Source organism: Mauremys reevesii, linkage group 2 (assembly GCF_016161935.1).
Source record: "Mauremys reevesii isolate NIE-2019 linkage group 2, ASM1616193v1, whole genome shotgun sequence".
Classification (NCBI taxonomy): domain Eukaryota; kingdom Metazoa; phylum Chordata; order Testudines; family Geoemydidae; genus Mauremys; species Mauremys reevesii.
In genome coordinates this window covers 11,314,291-11,332,089 of record NC_052624.1, presented here as the reverse complement: position 1 = coordinate 11,332,089, position 17,799 = coordinate 11,314,291, and the positions used below count along the sequence as shown (strand labels likewise).

Below are 17,799 nucleotides of genomic sequence, written 5' to 3'. Positions count from 1 at the left end.
GGCTCCAGGAAAACTAGGAAATTGAATGACACCCCCCCCACACACACCTCTATTAGTTCAGAGTCAAGGTTGCTTGGAGGAATGTTGACCCCTTGCAGGACACTGAGCTGAGCAAAACTCAGCATCTGAAGACTAGGAGATGTACAGGCAAGGTCCCCCCTTCAAGCTGAACTCTGTCCTGGTACAGCAATGCGCCCATATGTCCCCTTCACACACATACCCACAGTCTGTCTCCTTTTACAGCCCATTCACTCTCCCTTACAAGATTCCATCCAACACCGTTCAAGGACAAAAAGGTGTATGCTCACCATTAGCCACGGCCTGAGAAATAATACAATAGACGGACAATTTAAGAACCACTTCACAACCTCTTAAAGCCCATCACGCTTCTTCACAGGATACCATCTCAGAGCTACACTTTCACTTCCCCATCATTAAAGCATTCAAGTCCTGCCATGTTCCACCTCACTGCTGATAGCATCCATTCAAATAAAAGTCTTCTGCCCCACTACTGACAGAACCTGCCCAATTATCCATAGAAATGAGGCATGCTGCATTCTGAAAACAAACAGCATCGCTTCCCTTCCCCCCACACACACTTTGGAGGGTGGAAAACATACATCTTATATCACAATCACAGCTCTGTCACACATGTCACACATCTCCCAGACACCCTCTACTGACCAGAGCTAACTACTGCCTCCACCATTCAGCATAGCTACACCGACCACAGTCACTTAACCTGGCATTTATGTTGATAATAAAGCCAACTCGTATCCCAGCTTGCTACTGACAGTACCCCTCTAGTATTCTGCAAAAGGAGATATATACCAATCTCCTAGAACTGGAAGGAACCTTGAAAGGTCATCGAGTCCAGCCCCCTGCCTTCACTAGCAGGACCAAGTACTGATTCTTGCCCCACATCCCTAAATGGCCCCCTCAAGGATTGAACTCACAACCCTGGGTTAAGGAGGCCAATGCTCAAACCTCCCCATGGCATCAAGGAATGACATGCCATCAAGTTAGCTTAAGTCCACATTAATGTGGGTTTTTTTGCCATTGAATATACATATACTGAGCTGCCATCGAATTTACAAAGAAATAAGACACCCACCTCCAATTAAAATAAAAGCCCTACCGGTTTATATACGTGTGTGTGTGTATATATATATATATATATATGTGTGTGTGTCTGTGTGTGTGTGTGTGTGCATATGTGTGTGTATATATTTATATATATATATATATATATATATGTGTGTATATACATACATACAAACACACGTATATAAACCGATAGGGCTTTTATTTTAATTGGAGGTGGGTGTCTTATTTCTTTGTAAATTCAATGGCAGCTCAGTATATGAAAAGCAACTTGGCAATGGAATTTCCAGCACCCTGACCACAGAATTCGCTCCTGTTGGTACTTATTGGCGAGTAGAACTGTGTTTGTTAACATGTCTTGGCTTCATGAAATACGTAGGGAAAAAAGAATTTGCCGCCATAATGGAGCACACAGGATAAAGAGAGCAAACCTGGACCTGCTGCTTTACTAAGCCATCTGAAAGTTGGCAATGCCACTTGATAGCTCTCAGGGAAAAAAAAATCACAGGGTATCTTACAGGAGAAGATTTTAGTTACAATCACAAGGTGCTCTCTCTGTCTTGTAGCTGAATGGAAATGTTTGTATACTGACTCTGGGTAGTTTTCATCTTCTTGTCTGTAGTGCCTTTTGGATCAATTCTGCTGGATCATTTGAGGGTTTCCATTGTTACTGCATCTGCCTGCCTGAGAGCATGGGTTTTTGTAATAGGCAAGGCTGGAGTTGAGGCATTAGGATTCAGGAATATGGATTATATATTGAGTTCCCAATGTTCCCCCGTGTTCCTTCTTTTGGTGGCAACTAGGGGGTTAAATTCACCTCTGGGGTAACTCCATTAAGACCAGTTTGGCTCAGAGGATTAGTGGTACTTCACTGATTTGAGCCAGCTGAGGATCTCACCCACTGTGTTTAGAAGACCAAGATCCACTACTTCATCATTTGATTCCCAAGACTTTACAGAGATTAAATATGCAACACAAAAATATGTAATGGTTCCTAAGGGGTAATAGCCCTCAAACCAATAACCAAGTATCTTCCTTCTTCATGTCAACAGGATAATAGCTAAGACAAACATTTGACGTAGTGAATTTTGCAGTATGAGCATTTTTGTCTACAGTCCAAAGAACCAGATAAGAGTGCAGCACCAGCACTTACTGGGGAATAACATCAAATTATTTCTTATCTGTACCTCTTGGTTCGATTTAAAATGGATCATGATGTTGTGCCACAAGCAGAAAAGAACTGAACTAAGCATTTTAGGGTAGAAATCTCTTGTGTCAATGCAAATTATCTCTAAAGCAATCCTGCACTCTACGGTCCTTATTCATGAGATTGAGGTACTGTTACATTCAGTTGACTGTGTTTATATCACTATTTGCATAATGTACACAATCTACTCCCAGACAGGGTTCTGCTGCAAAGGGTGTCCTAGTACATTTAATCAACTATCTAAGTGAAACATCAAGCAGAAGTAGCCAAAACATGGGCAGCAGATGAGCCTCCAGGAATATCAGACATACCCTGACTGTATTCCTGGACATCTCTTTCAAATTCCAGAAGTAATTGCATCTTAATTGTAGCAGACTGGTTAACAATTAACAGTTTCCTGTTGAAATATATTTAGGAAAGTCTGCAAGCTGATTATTAAGCAGTTGATTTTACATGCTGTCTTGAACCGAGGCCTCATCCTGCAAACTGTCTTTGTTCACGTGAGCAAGGCATTGAAGGATCAGGTCCATAGCTAAATACACAGAAGAGTAGAATTTCTCTAGACATTTGCTACAAGCTGTCACTGATGCAGAACCCAAACATCTCTAGGCATTATTGAAAAGTGGTGCAAACATACCCCAACTTTACTATGCACACATATAAATGTTTCCAATTTAGACACAAGTGATGATCCATTTCACATGACTATTGCAAATAGATTTTCCCATGCAGTATCTGAATATTTATTTGTGAGCATGTCATCCTGGAATCAGCATGTAACTAACGCTGAGCAGGAATAACTGTGCCATAGATCTTAAAGCCGGGTATTTAGAGAAAGTTTACTGTGAATGCAAGGTAAATAATCACCACCCTGAGACATACAGAAAAGACTGAGCTTCCAATTAAATTAAGAAATGTTGAAAAGACCAGTTATGAAGAGTATCTGCATTTAAAAAAATGGATTTTTAGGTCTTTTTGTTCAGGGCACAGGAACTCCATTTAACATCTCTCCTGTTTGTCTTTAAGGATGCAACTAGTTAATAACCATACCATGCTGTTTCCATCAAGCCCTTTGGGCAGTATAAAAACTCTGAAAAAAATCAATGAAACCAACTTCCCATACGCACAGGGAAAACGGAAGATTAATAGTCCCGGTTCTTCTTTTACATACACTTACACGGAAGGCACATCAGCAGCTTTTACGGCCAGATTCCCAATACCCCCACTCTTGCTGAATTGTTCCCGGCTCCTTGACTAGTCCCATTGATGTCAAAGGCACTTGCTTGTGAAGCAGAAGAGTATTCATTCCGAGGAAGGATGGCAGCATTTGGCCCCTGGAAGGGCATAGCACATTTCACCATAAAGAGCACAGCTTGCAGAAGGTTAATCCTGCAGCCCTTACCCAGGTGAACCTATGGCTGACTTCACTGGGTGCTTTGCCCAAGGAAGGGTTGCAGAAGGAGGATCCTATGCTGATTTTCAGGAGTGTGGGGCCTTCAGCAGCTCCCTTGGTTCTCAAATGGGAGATACTGGGTGCTGTGCCCTTTCACAAATCTGGCTATTAACCCATAAAAGAGGAGGAGAGAAAATCCACTTCCAACAAGTTAAAATCAAGCTGTAAGAGAGATGCACGGTTCCCTGAGACCCTCCCTCTTCAGATTTACTGACCGAAAGCCAAGAAAATACTAAAGCCTTATTAACATGAATTAATTCCCCACAAGGACAAAGGCACAATGAACCTTCCAGGGATGCAGAAACAGACATTAAAAATGTTCTGAAAAAGACTGTTAACCAAAGTACTATGCATATGCAGAGCTAGCACTCAGGGCACTTAATCACCCCAAAGCTCCTAAACGGATTGATCAATATTGACCAGAATGAGGGGAAATGAATGCCTGAGTCCACAGCCTGAAAACAAACCCCTCTCAAACATGTGCCGATGACTCACTATTGTGGAGTTATTAAAATATTTATAGCCAGCTGCAAACAATTTGTACGATACACATAAGATTGCACTTTACCGTGCTGGTAAATTTGATCTGTCTAATGACATCCTAGTACAGGCTCACCTGCGTTCCTGATGCAACCGGCTTAAGGCACTGCATCCATTCCTGATTAATAAGCAAACTGCCAGTGAAGTTAAGTAGATTCGGCACCTCAGCCTCTGTTGTTGGATCAGGACTTCAGGGCTAATCCCTATTCAGACGCACATTGTTCCCTCCAGAGGGTTGGTTGTTCCCAAGCACATCACCAATTTATTAATTAAGACTGAGGATTCAACAAGCCAGAGAGATAATTACTTTAATTGAAACATGTGCACAAACCAGGATCACACTTATAAATACCTAAGAAATTCAGTGGGCATGTTTTAGAGTCCTTGTCTCCTTAAAAGACACAGCGTGTTTTCTTCTCCACATCTGCCTGAAGAAACATATGCAAGGGTTTAAAAGGCCAAGTTTATGTTAAAATGGGTCTCACTCAAGACAGGAATTTGTATGCCTCACTCAGAATGTTCAGGATATGTCATTTCCCAGCCCAACACTTAAGAAACTGCTTTGTATGAGGACGCATTAAGGGGCTTCATAAGAGCATTTTTCTCGGCACAAGCTACAGACAGAGAAGAGGGGAGTTTGTACTTACGGGTGGTGTTGTACTTGATCCCATTGAGAAACTCCGGGCAGGGTCTCTCCACCAGTTCCCCAGCAGTGGCCCGGGGCCAGCAGGTCCCTATCTGATCAATGGTGGCATTGCAATATGGACCTTCACATTAAAAAAAGAGAAATGAAAGAGAAGCGATTGAGAAAGCCCGTTCACATCACAAAGCAAAGTGTGACTAAGAATCTTAACCCCAGGCTTTTCCAAGCCCTGTAATAGGCTAACGCATCCTACCATCAAAGCCAAGGAAGGGAACAGAGGAACTCTCGAATGAAGTATCCTGCCAAGCATCTAGGAGGCTGCAGTTGGTATCAAATTTGTCAATGATGCTCTGAAATGTGGTCGCATCCATTATTCGCCCCCCGGGGCTGTGGGATCTGAGCTCCTTTTCTGGGATCTTTCCCTCCCTTCTTTTCTCTTTCAAAAAGAAATCAAAATCTGAACACTCTGCAAGCTCCTGCGTGCGCCTCTCCCCCTCTCGGTGCACTGAAGGGTGGGCTGCAATCCGGTGGCTGGCTCTGCAGCTAATTCCTCTGAGCGCTTCTGCTTTAAACAGCAGCTCGGTAACCAATAGAATCCCAGCGTGTGCGGAGTAAAGGACAGGCCTCTCTCAGCTAGCCCCCCTCGCTTGGCAGCTTGCCAATTCCTGCTGGCATTGTCAGCCTCGCTATTCTGCTTCTCCCCCCCTTCTCTCCACGCACCCAGGTTTATCATCAGCTGTTACTGGCTTGATTATTACCCCTCAGTAAGAATGTTTAATGTACATTAAATCAGCAATGAAATCTCCAAGGAAAGTGACACAGTGAAATTAACCTCTCGTCCATCTGCAAGCGAAGCAATTCCTGCTTTTCCTGTGTGGACGGGTGAGGGACGGCTTAGACAGAAGCATGGGGGTAGGTGAGGAAGAGAGAGATTGGGAAGCAGGAGTGAGATCTACAAAGGGGCCAGACCTTGAGGAAAAGTGACAAAAATTGGGGGTGCGGGTAGAGGAGGGGGGCTCTGGAGGAGAGCCATGAGGAAGAGGGGTGCTGGAGCAAAGGAGATGCATAGATCCGTAGGCTAGAAGGGACCACTGTGACCATCTCGTCTGACCTCCTGCATAACACAGGCTGGAGAACTGCCCCAAAATAATTCCTAGAAAACAGCCCATCTTGATTCAAAAATGGTCAGTGATGGGGAATCCACCACAACTCCTGGTACATTGTTCCAATGGTTAAATAGCCTCATTGTTGAAAATCTTCACCTTATTTCCCCCTCTGAATTGGCCTAGTGTGGATCCAGCCATTGGATCGTGTTAAACCTGTCTCTGCTAGACTGAAGAGCCCATCATTTAAATATTTGTTCTCCATGTAGGTAATTATAGACAGCAAGCAAGTCACCGCTTAACCTGCTCTTGGTTAAGCTAAAGAGATTGTGCTTTTTGAGTCAATCGCTATAAGGCAGGTTTTCTAATCTTTTAATCAGTCTCGTGACTCTTCTCTGAACCCTCTGCAATGTATCAACATCCTTCTTTAACACAGTATTCCTTCCTCACTCTACTCTTTTCTGCTTTCCCACCTCGGCTGCTCCAACTCCATGCATGACCAAAGCAGCCAAGTGTAGGAGGAATATGACCATCATCAATGCATTTGTATGCGACAAAAGAGCTTTCAGGACAAAACTTTACTGGACACTCCTAAGTTGAACCAGGCAGGAGGTAGCTTTCCCAGTCTATAAAACTTTTAGATTTCAAACTACTTCCCATTTCACATCAAGCAAAAGCCGAGCTCTTTGAAATTTTTTTGTGAAACCCAGAGGGTGGTTACCAACTCCAGAATAGCCAGTAGCCAGGTGGTTGGGGCACTCATGTGGGATGTAGGTGACTTGGGTTCAAATCTCTGCTCCAAATCTGGTAGAGCAGCGAGCTGAGGCTGCGTATCCCACATCCCAGGGGAATGCCCTAACCACCAGCTTGCTGGCTAATCTTCTGGGACGAATCTCTCTCTTTCATATCCAGGAACTGAAAAACATTTCCAACAAGAGTTTAATCAAAACCTCAAAAGGGTTTGGTTGCTTCAAATTAGCATTGTCCAAAGAAAGAAAAAAACTTTTTGTCTGCATTCTCCCAACCTAAAGGCTGCTGGGTCCTCAAAGGTGATCCGAGGAATGTTGTAAGTGAGAGCACTTAACTGAGCTCTGCACTATTTAAAATTCAAGCTGGACATCACTGATCTGTAGTTAGTGTTTGTTAGGCCATGCACCCTCCGAGGAGTGCGTAGGTTTGCTTTTAGTTTGTGAGAGGAACGCTTCTATTTGTTTGAGGCAATGTAGTCTAGTAGATACAGCATTGCACTGGGATTTCTGAGACGTGGATTCCTTTTGTGCTTCTGCCACAGACCTGCTGTGTGACCTTGGGCAATTCACCGTAATGGTGCCTCTGTTTCCTTGCCCACCTGTCTTGTCTGTTTAGACTGCAAACTCCAGAACCTGGTTGGGATCTCTAGGCACTACTGCACTACAAATAAAATAAGAAGTAATAAAGAAGCAGGAAAAGAAACAGTGACTTAATTAACCACAAGTAAATATGGATGAAAAAGGGTAACACCGATGCTTCTGAAATATTAGCATCATCATTCGAAAATCTGAAATAAGCTCTAAGTTGGTTTCTTATCTTAGAAACTGCTCTCGGACACCATCTCCATACAAGACAGGACATATGTTTGCCTCTGCTGGGTCTAGTTTAATCTTGAGCATTTCATTCTGACTCCCTCACAGCAAAATGTTTCTATAAAAGAATTTACCAAAAAAATATAATTAAATGCTGGAATCAATGGAGTTATTTAAATATCGGCACCATTTTAGAGGGAGCAAGAGAAGCTGCTGGTACAACACCGTTCTGTAGTGCACCTGATGTCCTCAGAAGGGTTATTCAGATCTCACTAGTTGCCAGGGGACAACATCCTTCCCTCAGAATTGCAGATCAGCCAGTGCAAGTTTGTACTGGTTATCAAATCACAGCAAGAAAAGACTTTGTACCCTTAAGGTTGATGCTTGGTGTGTACATAACGATGTAGGAAAATGGAAAATGAGAGTTGGAAGATAACAATTAAGAAATATCCAGAAGCATGCATCACAGTTCACAGCTTCCTAAATAGGAGATACACATGTAGAATTTCACAGTGCATATCCCCCCAAAATCTTAATTCCAGCCCCACACCACAACCTTTTAACCCCCTCTCATCACTATGTGCACTACCATGGTAGGAACACAAAACATAGGACTAGAATATGAACTACAACATTGTGAAACCTCCCCTCCCCACTCCTGACCTCCTATAGTCTAAACTCTGAGAAGCCTTCAATGCACCCACCCATTACTAGACAGACATGCCAACCTCTTGTCTTCAAAAACTCTGCTCTCTCCAACTACCCACTGCAGCCAAGAAACCACAAATCTCAGACATTATTTTCTATATACTGTGATAGACGCAGGCCAGTTGGGAACAGCAGAGTAGTAGAAGGGAGATATGCTGGCCAATGGATAAGCAGTTTTCTGTTCCCTGAGTGACCAGAGCAGGGGCTGCTCCAGGCTAATGAGAACACTTGATTCCAATTAACCTGTTAAGGTGCTTAACAGCCTCACCTGACTCTGACTCTAATTAAGGCCCCTCTGATGCTATAAAAGGGCTCACTCCAGTCAGGCCAGAGGGAGCCAGAGGAGAGGAAGTGCGTGTGAGGAACTGGGAGCAAGAGGCGTGCAAGAAGCTGAGAGCGAGTAGGCACACTGCTGGAGGACTGAGGAGTACAAGCATTATCAGACATCAGGAGGAAGGTCTGGTGGTGAGGATAAAGAAGGTGTTTGAAGAAGGCAATGGGGAAGTAGCCCAGGGAGTTGTAGCTGTCGTACAGCTGTTCCAGGAGGCACACTAGACAGCTGCAGTCCACAGGGCCCTGGGCTGGAACCCGGAGTAGAGGGTGGGCCCAGGTTCCCCCCAAACCTCCCAACTCCTGATCAGACCAGGAGGAATTGACCTGGACTGTGGCTTCTACAAGAGGGGAAGGTCTCTGGGCTGTTTCCCGACCCATAGGGTGAATCTGTGAGGCGCACAGATCCTCCAATAACCGCAGGATCCACCAAGGTAGGGGAGGAACTTTGTCACAAAACAGTCAACAACACCATTGCCATTCCACTCTTTAGCACTCCTTCCCTACCTCTCTATTAAGCAGAGCCCAGTTCACCCCATCTAGCCTCCTATACAGACTGCACATACCATTGTACCTTCCCTATTCCACTTCCCAATGTAAGTCAATGAATCGACCTTCCACATACACACATCAACCTTCCAATCCATTCTTCACATACAGCCTAGACTACAGACCAGCAAGTACACCAATCATCAAAAAGACCAGCATGTTATCCTTCTTTGGTAAACTAAATATGTACTATATTTTCATCTGTTCTCAATGGATTTTCCACACCAGCATAATCATATACCTGTTAGATAGCTGATGAGCAGCTGTTCAAGGTTGATTTTGGAAATGCAGTGTGAGACCGAACTGCAGGTATATTTGGATCTTCTACCTATTTTTTCTTTCATATATTTAAATATGATTTTTAAAGGCACCATCAGAACCTGGATCCATGCGTCTGACGAAGTGGGTATTCACCCATGAAAGCTCATGCCCCAATACGTCTGTTAGTCTATAAGGTGCCACAGGACTCTTGGTTGCTTTTTACAGATCCAGACTAATACGGCTACCCCTCTGAAACGTCTCCTTTGTGGCTTTTAAAGTTTCCCTCAGCAGTCCGTGTGAATGTGATGGAATTTAGAGATCACAGGGCCTGATCCTGATGTCAGTGCTACTGCTCACCTGGGTAAGGATTGCAGGATCAGACCCTTAATAAAAGCTATTACTTTACTGACTCGCCTTTAGAGGCAATAACTGCGGGGGTTGCATCTCAGTGAGGATTTCAGCACTGTTCCTAGTACTCTGAGCTCAAACGCAAGGGCAACCTGATGCAAGCTGGTGAAGGACTTGCCCCTAATTTTTTTCTTCAGACAAGCCAACAATGATACAAAACTCCTGGACTTGAAGGCAAATGGTGCATGGTGCATACTCAGATGGCACCATGCAATACACTCAGATACCACAGTGATGGGCACCATATATGAACCTTGATAGGTCATTCACTCACACATTTAGAAGAGAAGCATCCCCGATGATGCTAACTCAGGGCCATATTTTGATACTCTTACTCACACTGAACGGCACCATAATCCAAGCGTACGCCCTTGGAAATAAACAATTAAAGTGTTACTCATTTTATCGGAATCTGGTCCTTACATTCATTCACAGAAGCTACATAGGGTCCAGATTTGCGAGTTTTGTTCTAGACAGATGCATATTAAATGTAGATAAATACAGAGCTCTGTTTCAGCTGATAGGATCATTTTTAAGCAGAAGACAATTTCCTTATTAGTGGAAATGAAATATGACTCTAGCGAGCAAGAAACCAAAAAAACCAATATGCAGATTTACAGTGATGAATCTGCAACTTCATTGAAGTTGGAAATATTTACTGCAGGTGTAAAAAGATCCTAACAGCATAAATAATATATGGCTCCTAACTACATGCTGATATATTTCATCCAGAACATTAATACAGTTGTCATTCTCTACAGCTATAAAAGCTGTAGAAGTGAATCAGGAGACATGAAGAAAATGATGAGGCATTGCAAGAGGATTAGAAGAACACACTTTAAAAAAAAAAGGCAGCCTAAGCACATTTGTAAGCTGTCAAGATTTTTTTTTTTTAAAAAACGGTTATTTGAATCACCGAACACAGTAAGAGACCACAGGGATACTCATTTCAACAGAATTATTTATTCATACCATGCCAACAACAAGGTAGGTGCTTCACAGACAAATACGAAAACAAGGGGTCAGCTCATCAGCTCGTGGAAGTACACTGATTTACACCAGTTGTGGCTCTAGCACAAAAGGTTGAAATGTAAACAATGTACAGACAAAAAGAAACAGAGGATGGGTGGTTCCAGAGCAAGTAAGTGAGCCCCAACAATTGTCAAGCACTTTGTTAGTCCTGCTATTTTTTTTTTTGCGTGCACTGGAGCATCGTCGGATAAAAGGGGCGGGATCAGATGTCTTGCTCCGTGTACAGTTTAAGTGCAAATATGGCTTTGTTACCAGGTTGCACAACACCTATCGTAACATGCACAGAGGAACTGTGTGCACGCTGCAGCTTGTTGCACAAGAAAACTGTGTGTCGACCGCGTTTCTGTTGTCTACACCTACCATACGACCTGTTTGTATCAATGCAATCTGGCCAGCTACCCCATGTGGCATTCTGTCCCCTGCTGGGGCACTGAGGACACAGACACACCCAGCAGGACATGAGGCAAGGGACTCTAGAACGCCTTAGCACTCAGAAACCTGGGAGGAAAAAAGGAGCTGACAAAATGGTAGGAACATAGGCATTGCCAGACTGGATCGGATCCCTGGTCTATTTTAGTCCAGTATTTTGTCTCCAGCAGATGCTTCAGAGGAAGGCACAAGAATCCTGCAGTCCACTGGTTACACAGGCAGTTAGGGCGTCTGACTACACAGGTCACGACAGGCAGACAAACCTGTAGCAATGGGCAAGGCACTGTTAGCCGCTATGATTACAGAAGAAATAACTATACTGCGTGTGGACAAAAACCAGGCCGCTCCCTGGTTACAAACTCAGAAGTCCTAGGGTGCACAATGCTTCTCAAAACCTATTATCCCAACCAGCTCAATTCCTCATTCATAGATCTAGGGGCCAGAAAAGACCAGTCTGACCTCTGACTGTCTAAAGAGGTTCACAGACTGCGTTACAGGTGGGCGTTCCAGAATAGGGCTGGGACACATTGGCAGAGCATTTGCTACTGCCCAGGCTGTTCTTTGCCTAGAGGCTTTTGTTCTCATTGGACGAAAATCTGAACACTACACAAGCACTAAAATCCTCTTTAAGAAAAATCCCTGTTTTCTAACATCAGAATAATAGCTCAATAGGCAGAATATTTAGCGCAAACCATGCATTAGCCAACAGGCAGAATTAAAACAGACACTAGGTGGTGGCTAAGCAAAGAGCCGAGTGGTAGCGTGTAAGGACCAGCAGTTCTGTTCTTGGTTTTCCCAGAGACTTCCTGCATCACCTTGGGCCAGTTTGCTTGCACCCATAGTGCATAGCAGGTTTTATTCGGGGACCCTGAAACAGTGCCGTCCTTATTCAGCCTTTGTCTACTTGCAATAAAAATCAGGGTTCAAAAACAGAACTAGATAAGTTCATGGAGGATAGGTCCATCAATGGCTAATAGCCAGGATGGGCAGGGATGGTGTCCCTAGCCTCTGTTTGTCAGAAGCTAGGAATGGGGGACAAGGGATGGATCACTTGATGATTATCTGTTCTGTTAATTCCTTCTGAAGCACCTGACATTGGCCACTGTTGGAAGACAGGATACTGGGCTAGATGGATCTTTGGTCCAGGGTCGGCTCCAGGTTTTTGGCCACCCCAAGCAGCGGGAAGGAAAAAAAAAAAAAGCCACGATCGCGATTGGCAGCAGCTCCACCGCGCCGCTTCATTATTTGGCGGCAATTCGGCGGCAGGTCCTTCCCTCCGAGAGGGAGTGAGGGACCCCATTGCCGAAGAGCCGAACTTGCCGCCCCTCTTCATTGGCCGCCCCAGGCACCTGCTTGCTGCGCTGGTGCCTGGAGCCGGCCCTGCTTTGGCCTGAGCCGGTCTGAGCCAGTCTGGCCATTCTTATGTGTTTAGCCTTGGTTCAGCTGCAGCCATAGTCAGCACTGGACAATTTCTGTTGTGTAAACAAACCCTGAATCTGGCTGTGCTACAGTTTCCTCATCTATAAAATGGAGCTCCTCATATTTAACAGCTTCACAGGGGGTTGATGAGGTTAGTTTAGTTGACATTTATAGACCTTAAAAATCACAAATTATTATTATACCATACTTCAGCTGCACTGTAACATAGCACTTCCCTATTACAGTATCATGATTTGTATTATAGCAATGCCTAAAAGACCCAACCAACACCAGGGCCCTATTCCATAGTGCACTGTATAAACAGGTAGTGAAATATTGTAAACTCTTTGGGGCAGAGACTATCTAAATAGAGATAGGATAGGAGGGGAAAACAGACACAGAGACTTGCCCAACAATCACCCAGCAATTCAGTGGCAGAGCTGGGAAGGGATCTTAGGTGTCCCAAGTCCTATTCACTGACCCAAATCATCTTCCAACCCTCTGTTCTGACACAGCCATCTTGCAGTGAGATCCACGTGAGCTGAAAACTAAAGACGTACCAACCTGGAGCCTGTTGTGTAATGTAGCTATTTAAACAAAACAGATTGACCATTAAGTTGAAAATGCCCCATTGAGCTAGGAATGTTAAGATACCAGCAACATATCATTATGTGCTAAGTGATTTTGCTTTCATATAATTGAATGTTAAAAAATCAACACATGAAAGGAGAATGCCAAATAACAGTCAGATCTATTTCTCTGTTGATAACCAGCTGCTTATTATAAGAACTCTGTGGCAGTTAGACAGCACAGGAAATTCCTGGAAATTAAACAGGAAGAAAATATCAGCAATCATGCCAACTTCTGGAAATGTGCTAGTAGTTCTCAAGTACATCTCCACAATCGGGAAGGAAAACTAATAGGACCATGTACAATCATATCAGGTTTGGGGGAAGCTGGATTACAGCTGTACTTTGCATACATAAAAAGAACAGGAGTACTTGTTGCACCTTAGAGACTAACAAATTTATTTCAGCATAAGCTTTCGTGGGCTACAGCTCACTTCTTCGGATGCATAGACTGGAACACACAGACAGAAGATATTTATACGTACAGAGAACATGAAAAGGTGGAAGTAGCCATACCAACTGGAAGAGTCCAATCAACATTTTATGGTGTCTTCCTGCCAGAGGTCACAAACTCTGGGAAATTTTGAAAGGAACACCTAGGAGCTCAAGGAAGTACAAGTAGGTGGTAAGTCAGTACGTGCTACTTTCCCTCTGTCAGTACTAACCTATGCCCTTGCTGCTATGCTGGGGCATTACATTGTCATCATCAGATCTGCTGGGGGTGTGTCTTACAGGTGCCATCCAGGATACAACTTGTCCTGGCTTCTTGTAGTTATTAAAGATGTGATGACACTTTTTGTAAAACTAGAGGCGTGAATGCCAGTGTCCTGGCCAAATTCCAATTTAGCTGATCCCATCCTCTATGTCTAAATTGGTTCCCCATGGCTTCAAGAGTTTTCAACTTGATAGAAAGCGCTGTATTCTCCATTTCCTGCCCTACCCTGTTGTAGTGCTGCCATTCACTGGACAATAAAGTGACTCTTGGTCGTATCATTTGTATGTCACTCTACAAAGGACTCGGAGGTAAGAAGCTATATGTAGAAGTCTCATCATCGCCCAAGGCTGCCACCTGCCAACATTTTACCTACGTAAGTGGAGTTGGAGATTATGGCTGTGTGTACAGATTAGAAACCAACCAAGGATTCAGCCCTGATGCGACCATTCACCGGCTGATGAGATGAGGCCATTCAAAGCTGGCATAGCTCATTCTGGGTCCATACTGAACCAGTGCCTTGGCCAATCCATTCCAGGGATGGAAGAATTTGGAGAATTTAGTTTTGCTGCTCATCTCATGAGAGAATGTTCTCTCAGGCCTGGTCTACCCTACAATTTTAGGTCAAATTTAGCAGTGTTACCTCAATTTAACCCTGGCCCGTCCACATGATGAAGCCCTTTTTTCGGCTTAAGGGCTCTTAAAATCGATTTCTTTACTCCACCTCCAATGAGAGGATTAGTGCTGAAATCGGCCTTGCCGGGTCAAATTTGGGGTAGTGTGGACGCAATTCGACGGTATTGGCCTCCTGGAGCTATCCCAGAGTGCTCCATTGTGACCACTCTGGACAGCACTCTCAACTCAGATGCTCTGGCCAGGTAGACAGGAAAAGGCCCGCAAATTTTTGAATTTCATTTCCTGTTTGGTCAGTGTTGCAAGCTGATCAGCACAGGTGATCATGCAGAGCTCATCAGCAGAGGTGACCATGGAGTCCCAGAATCACAAAGGAGCTCCAGCATGGACCGAACGGGAGGTACGGGATCTGATTGCTGTATGGAGAGACAAATCCGTGCTAGCTGAACTCCATTCCAGTAAATGAAATGCCAAAACATTTGAAAAAATCTCCAAGGGCATGAAGGACAGAGGCTATAACAGGGACTTGCGGCAGTGCCGCGTGAAAATTAAGGAGCTCAGGCAAGCCTACCCAAAAACCAGAGAGGCAAACGGCCGCTCTGGATCAGAGCCCCAAACATGCCACTTCTATGATGAGCTGCATGCCATTCTATGGGTGCAGCCACCAGTACCCCAACCCTGTGCTTTGACTCCGTCAATGGATTAGGATGCAACACGGAAGTGGGTTTTGGGGATGAGGAAGATGATGAGGTTCTGGTTCTGCATATACTTCAGGATAATGCATGAGGTGTTTACGGCGCTTATAATTGCCGTGGTGATCTGAGCGGGCTCCATGATCCCAGTGCTATGGCATCTGCGCTGAAAAAAGGCGTGACATGATTGTCTACCGTTGCTCACCAAGGTCGGCTAAAAGAACACCCAGCAATATGATGACGGCTACCAGTCATAATGCACCATCTGCTGCCAAAAGGCAATGAGCTGCTGCTCTGTAGCAATGCAGAGCCACGTCTGCCAACACCCAGATGTACGGTGACAGTGTGCTGAGTGGGTTCCATGCTTGCCATGGTATGGTGTCTGCACGGGTAACCCAGGAAAAAAGGCGCGAAACAATTGTCTGCCATTGCTTTCACGGAGGGAGGGAAGGCCTGACAACATGTACCCAGAACCACCCGCGACACTGTTTTTGCCCCATCAGGCATTGGGATCTCAACCCAGAATTCCAATGGGCGGCGGAGACTGTGGGAACTGTGGGATAGCTACCCACAGTGCAACGCTCCAGAAGTCGACGCTAGCCTCGGTACTGTGGACACAGTCTGCCGAGTTAATGCACTTAGAGTATTTTGTGTGGGGACACACACAATCGACTGTATAAAAAATGACTTCTATACATTCAACCTAATTTCGTAGTGTAGACATACCCTCAGAGAGGGCAGAACCTGAACCTGAGCAATTAGCAGAAGGGTGATAAAGCCTTTATAGGGAACACCAAGGTTTCAAACCCCAGGCTATTTGCATTATTGCTAATTCCAAGCATTCAAAAATCATATCAGGCCTAAAAAAATATTTTTTAAATAAAAAGATGCTAGATTTTCTTTGTTTTCCGTGCATTTAGGGCAGTAACCATGAGGGCTTGATGTTTACTTTTTTCAAAAATAAAAGCAGTCAGTCTCATGAGATCTCTTGACTCCATCAGCTGGTGATTTAAGAAAAACATTAAATATTGCAAGAGTCACGATAAAAACAACAAGAATTTGCACCAAATCAAGCACTGATGCCATCTAGTGTCTTCCAAAGCAGCAGCCACGACAAATAACGGGCCACTCTAAAATATCTTTATAAGCCAAAGTTAAAATGTATGTTTCATTGAGATGGCTTAACGGTATCCAGGGTGGGGATGAATTGTATTGAAAGCCAACAGATCCTGCCTATCTCTTTGAATGCTGTCTACTATTAATTGTTATGATGATGTTTCCTCAGACATGCACACACATGCTCACTCAAGCATACACAGATATACAGAGGAGTGCAGCAGATTCCGAATGAACTAGCTGGTGTGATCTCATTTGCTTTCCGTAGGCCACATAGCAGAGAAAACACACTATAAATCTTTAATTACTTAAAGGGCACAGCTTCAAAATCTTATGTTGTAAACAAACATTGCTTTGCTTATGTTTCTAGTAATACCTTAAATTATTAGAAGTGAAAATAATAAAGAAATCCACTCAGCACTATTTATATCTTTTGTTTACCATTTGCATTTCTCTGAGGCTGGACAATCAAAACCGATAAGTTCCTTTCCCTTTCATTTATAGTCAGTTTCACTTTCAGGTAAATCTTAGATGCCAGTTGAGCAAAGAACTTAGACACCAGCTTAATTTTAGGCACGTACTTCATTCCTTCCATTGACTTCAAGGTTAAGTAAGTGCTTCAGAGTTTTGGTGAATGGATACACACTGCTGAATTAGGGCCTTATAGTGTGGGTAGAAAGTGCATGCATATTTACTTGAAAATGACAACTTTCATTGGATATTTGATTTTTTAGATTTGATCTTGCAGTAAGCTTTAAAGAAGCTTGTTTCCAAAATGTGTAGTTTGGCCAAATGTAAGTTGACCGTGTCAATTTGATTAATACATAACATTTGCAGTTTAATGTGTCTCGGATTTAGTTTCTGTAACTCAGGAGACATTGTTAAGGACTTAAGTGCTAGCTTTCACTCTAGTGCTTAGACAGGAAGGGCCAGAACCACAGGTGCTGTCAATCAGTGTAGATCAATTGGTTTCAACAGAACAAAGGTGATTTAAGCAAGCTGAGGATCAGACCTGAGGATTCAAAGGCAGGACAGCTGGGAGAAAAATGATGTAACATCCTACATTAAACAGATGGATTGTCAAAGGGCAGGTATACCCTGTCACCCTTTGGGGAGGGAAAAAGGGGCATTATAGCCAAGGGGCAGAGTCCAAATAACCACCCTTAGTCTCAGGGCAGTATGGCCTAATGGCCAGAGTCAATAAGACAGTCCTCCCCCCCCCCATGGAGGGCTGCATGGCCCAGTGGCCAGAATCAATATAGCTGCCCT

At 44.0% G+C, this 17,799-nt stretch overlaps 1 protein-coding gene across 9 annotated transcripts in view; it reads right to left on the bottom strand.

Moving 5' to 3' along the window:
• The window catches only part of CRHR2 (corticotropin releasing hormone receptor 2), a 244,887-nt gene that overhangs the window by 169,183 nt on the left and 57,905 nt on the right, over nt 1–17,799 (bottom strand). For 4 of the 9 annotated variants that reach the window (XM_039524632.1, XM_039524633.1, XM_039524635.1 and 1 more), the window contains exon 3: nt 4,952–5,071. In XM_039524632.1, the coding sequence (XP_039380566.1) occupies nt 4,952–5,071 (120 nt within the window). Of the gene's footprint in view, nt 1–3,488; nt 3,674–3,713; nt 3,827–4,380; nt 4,438–4,951; nt 5,072–5,200; nt 5,490–17,799 lie in introns of those variants that run through there. The other 5 variants (XM_039524634.1, XM_039524636.1, XM_039524637.1 and 2 more) reach the window with 4 other exon arrangements.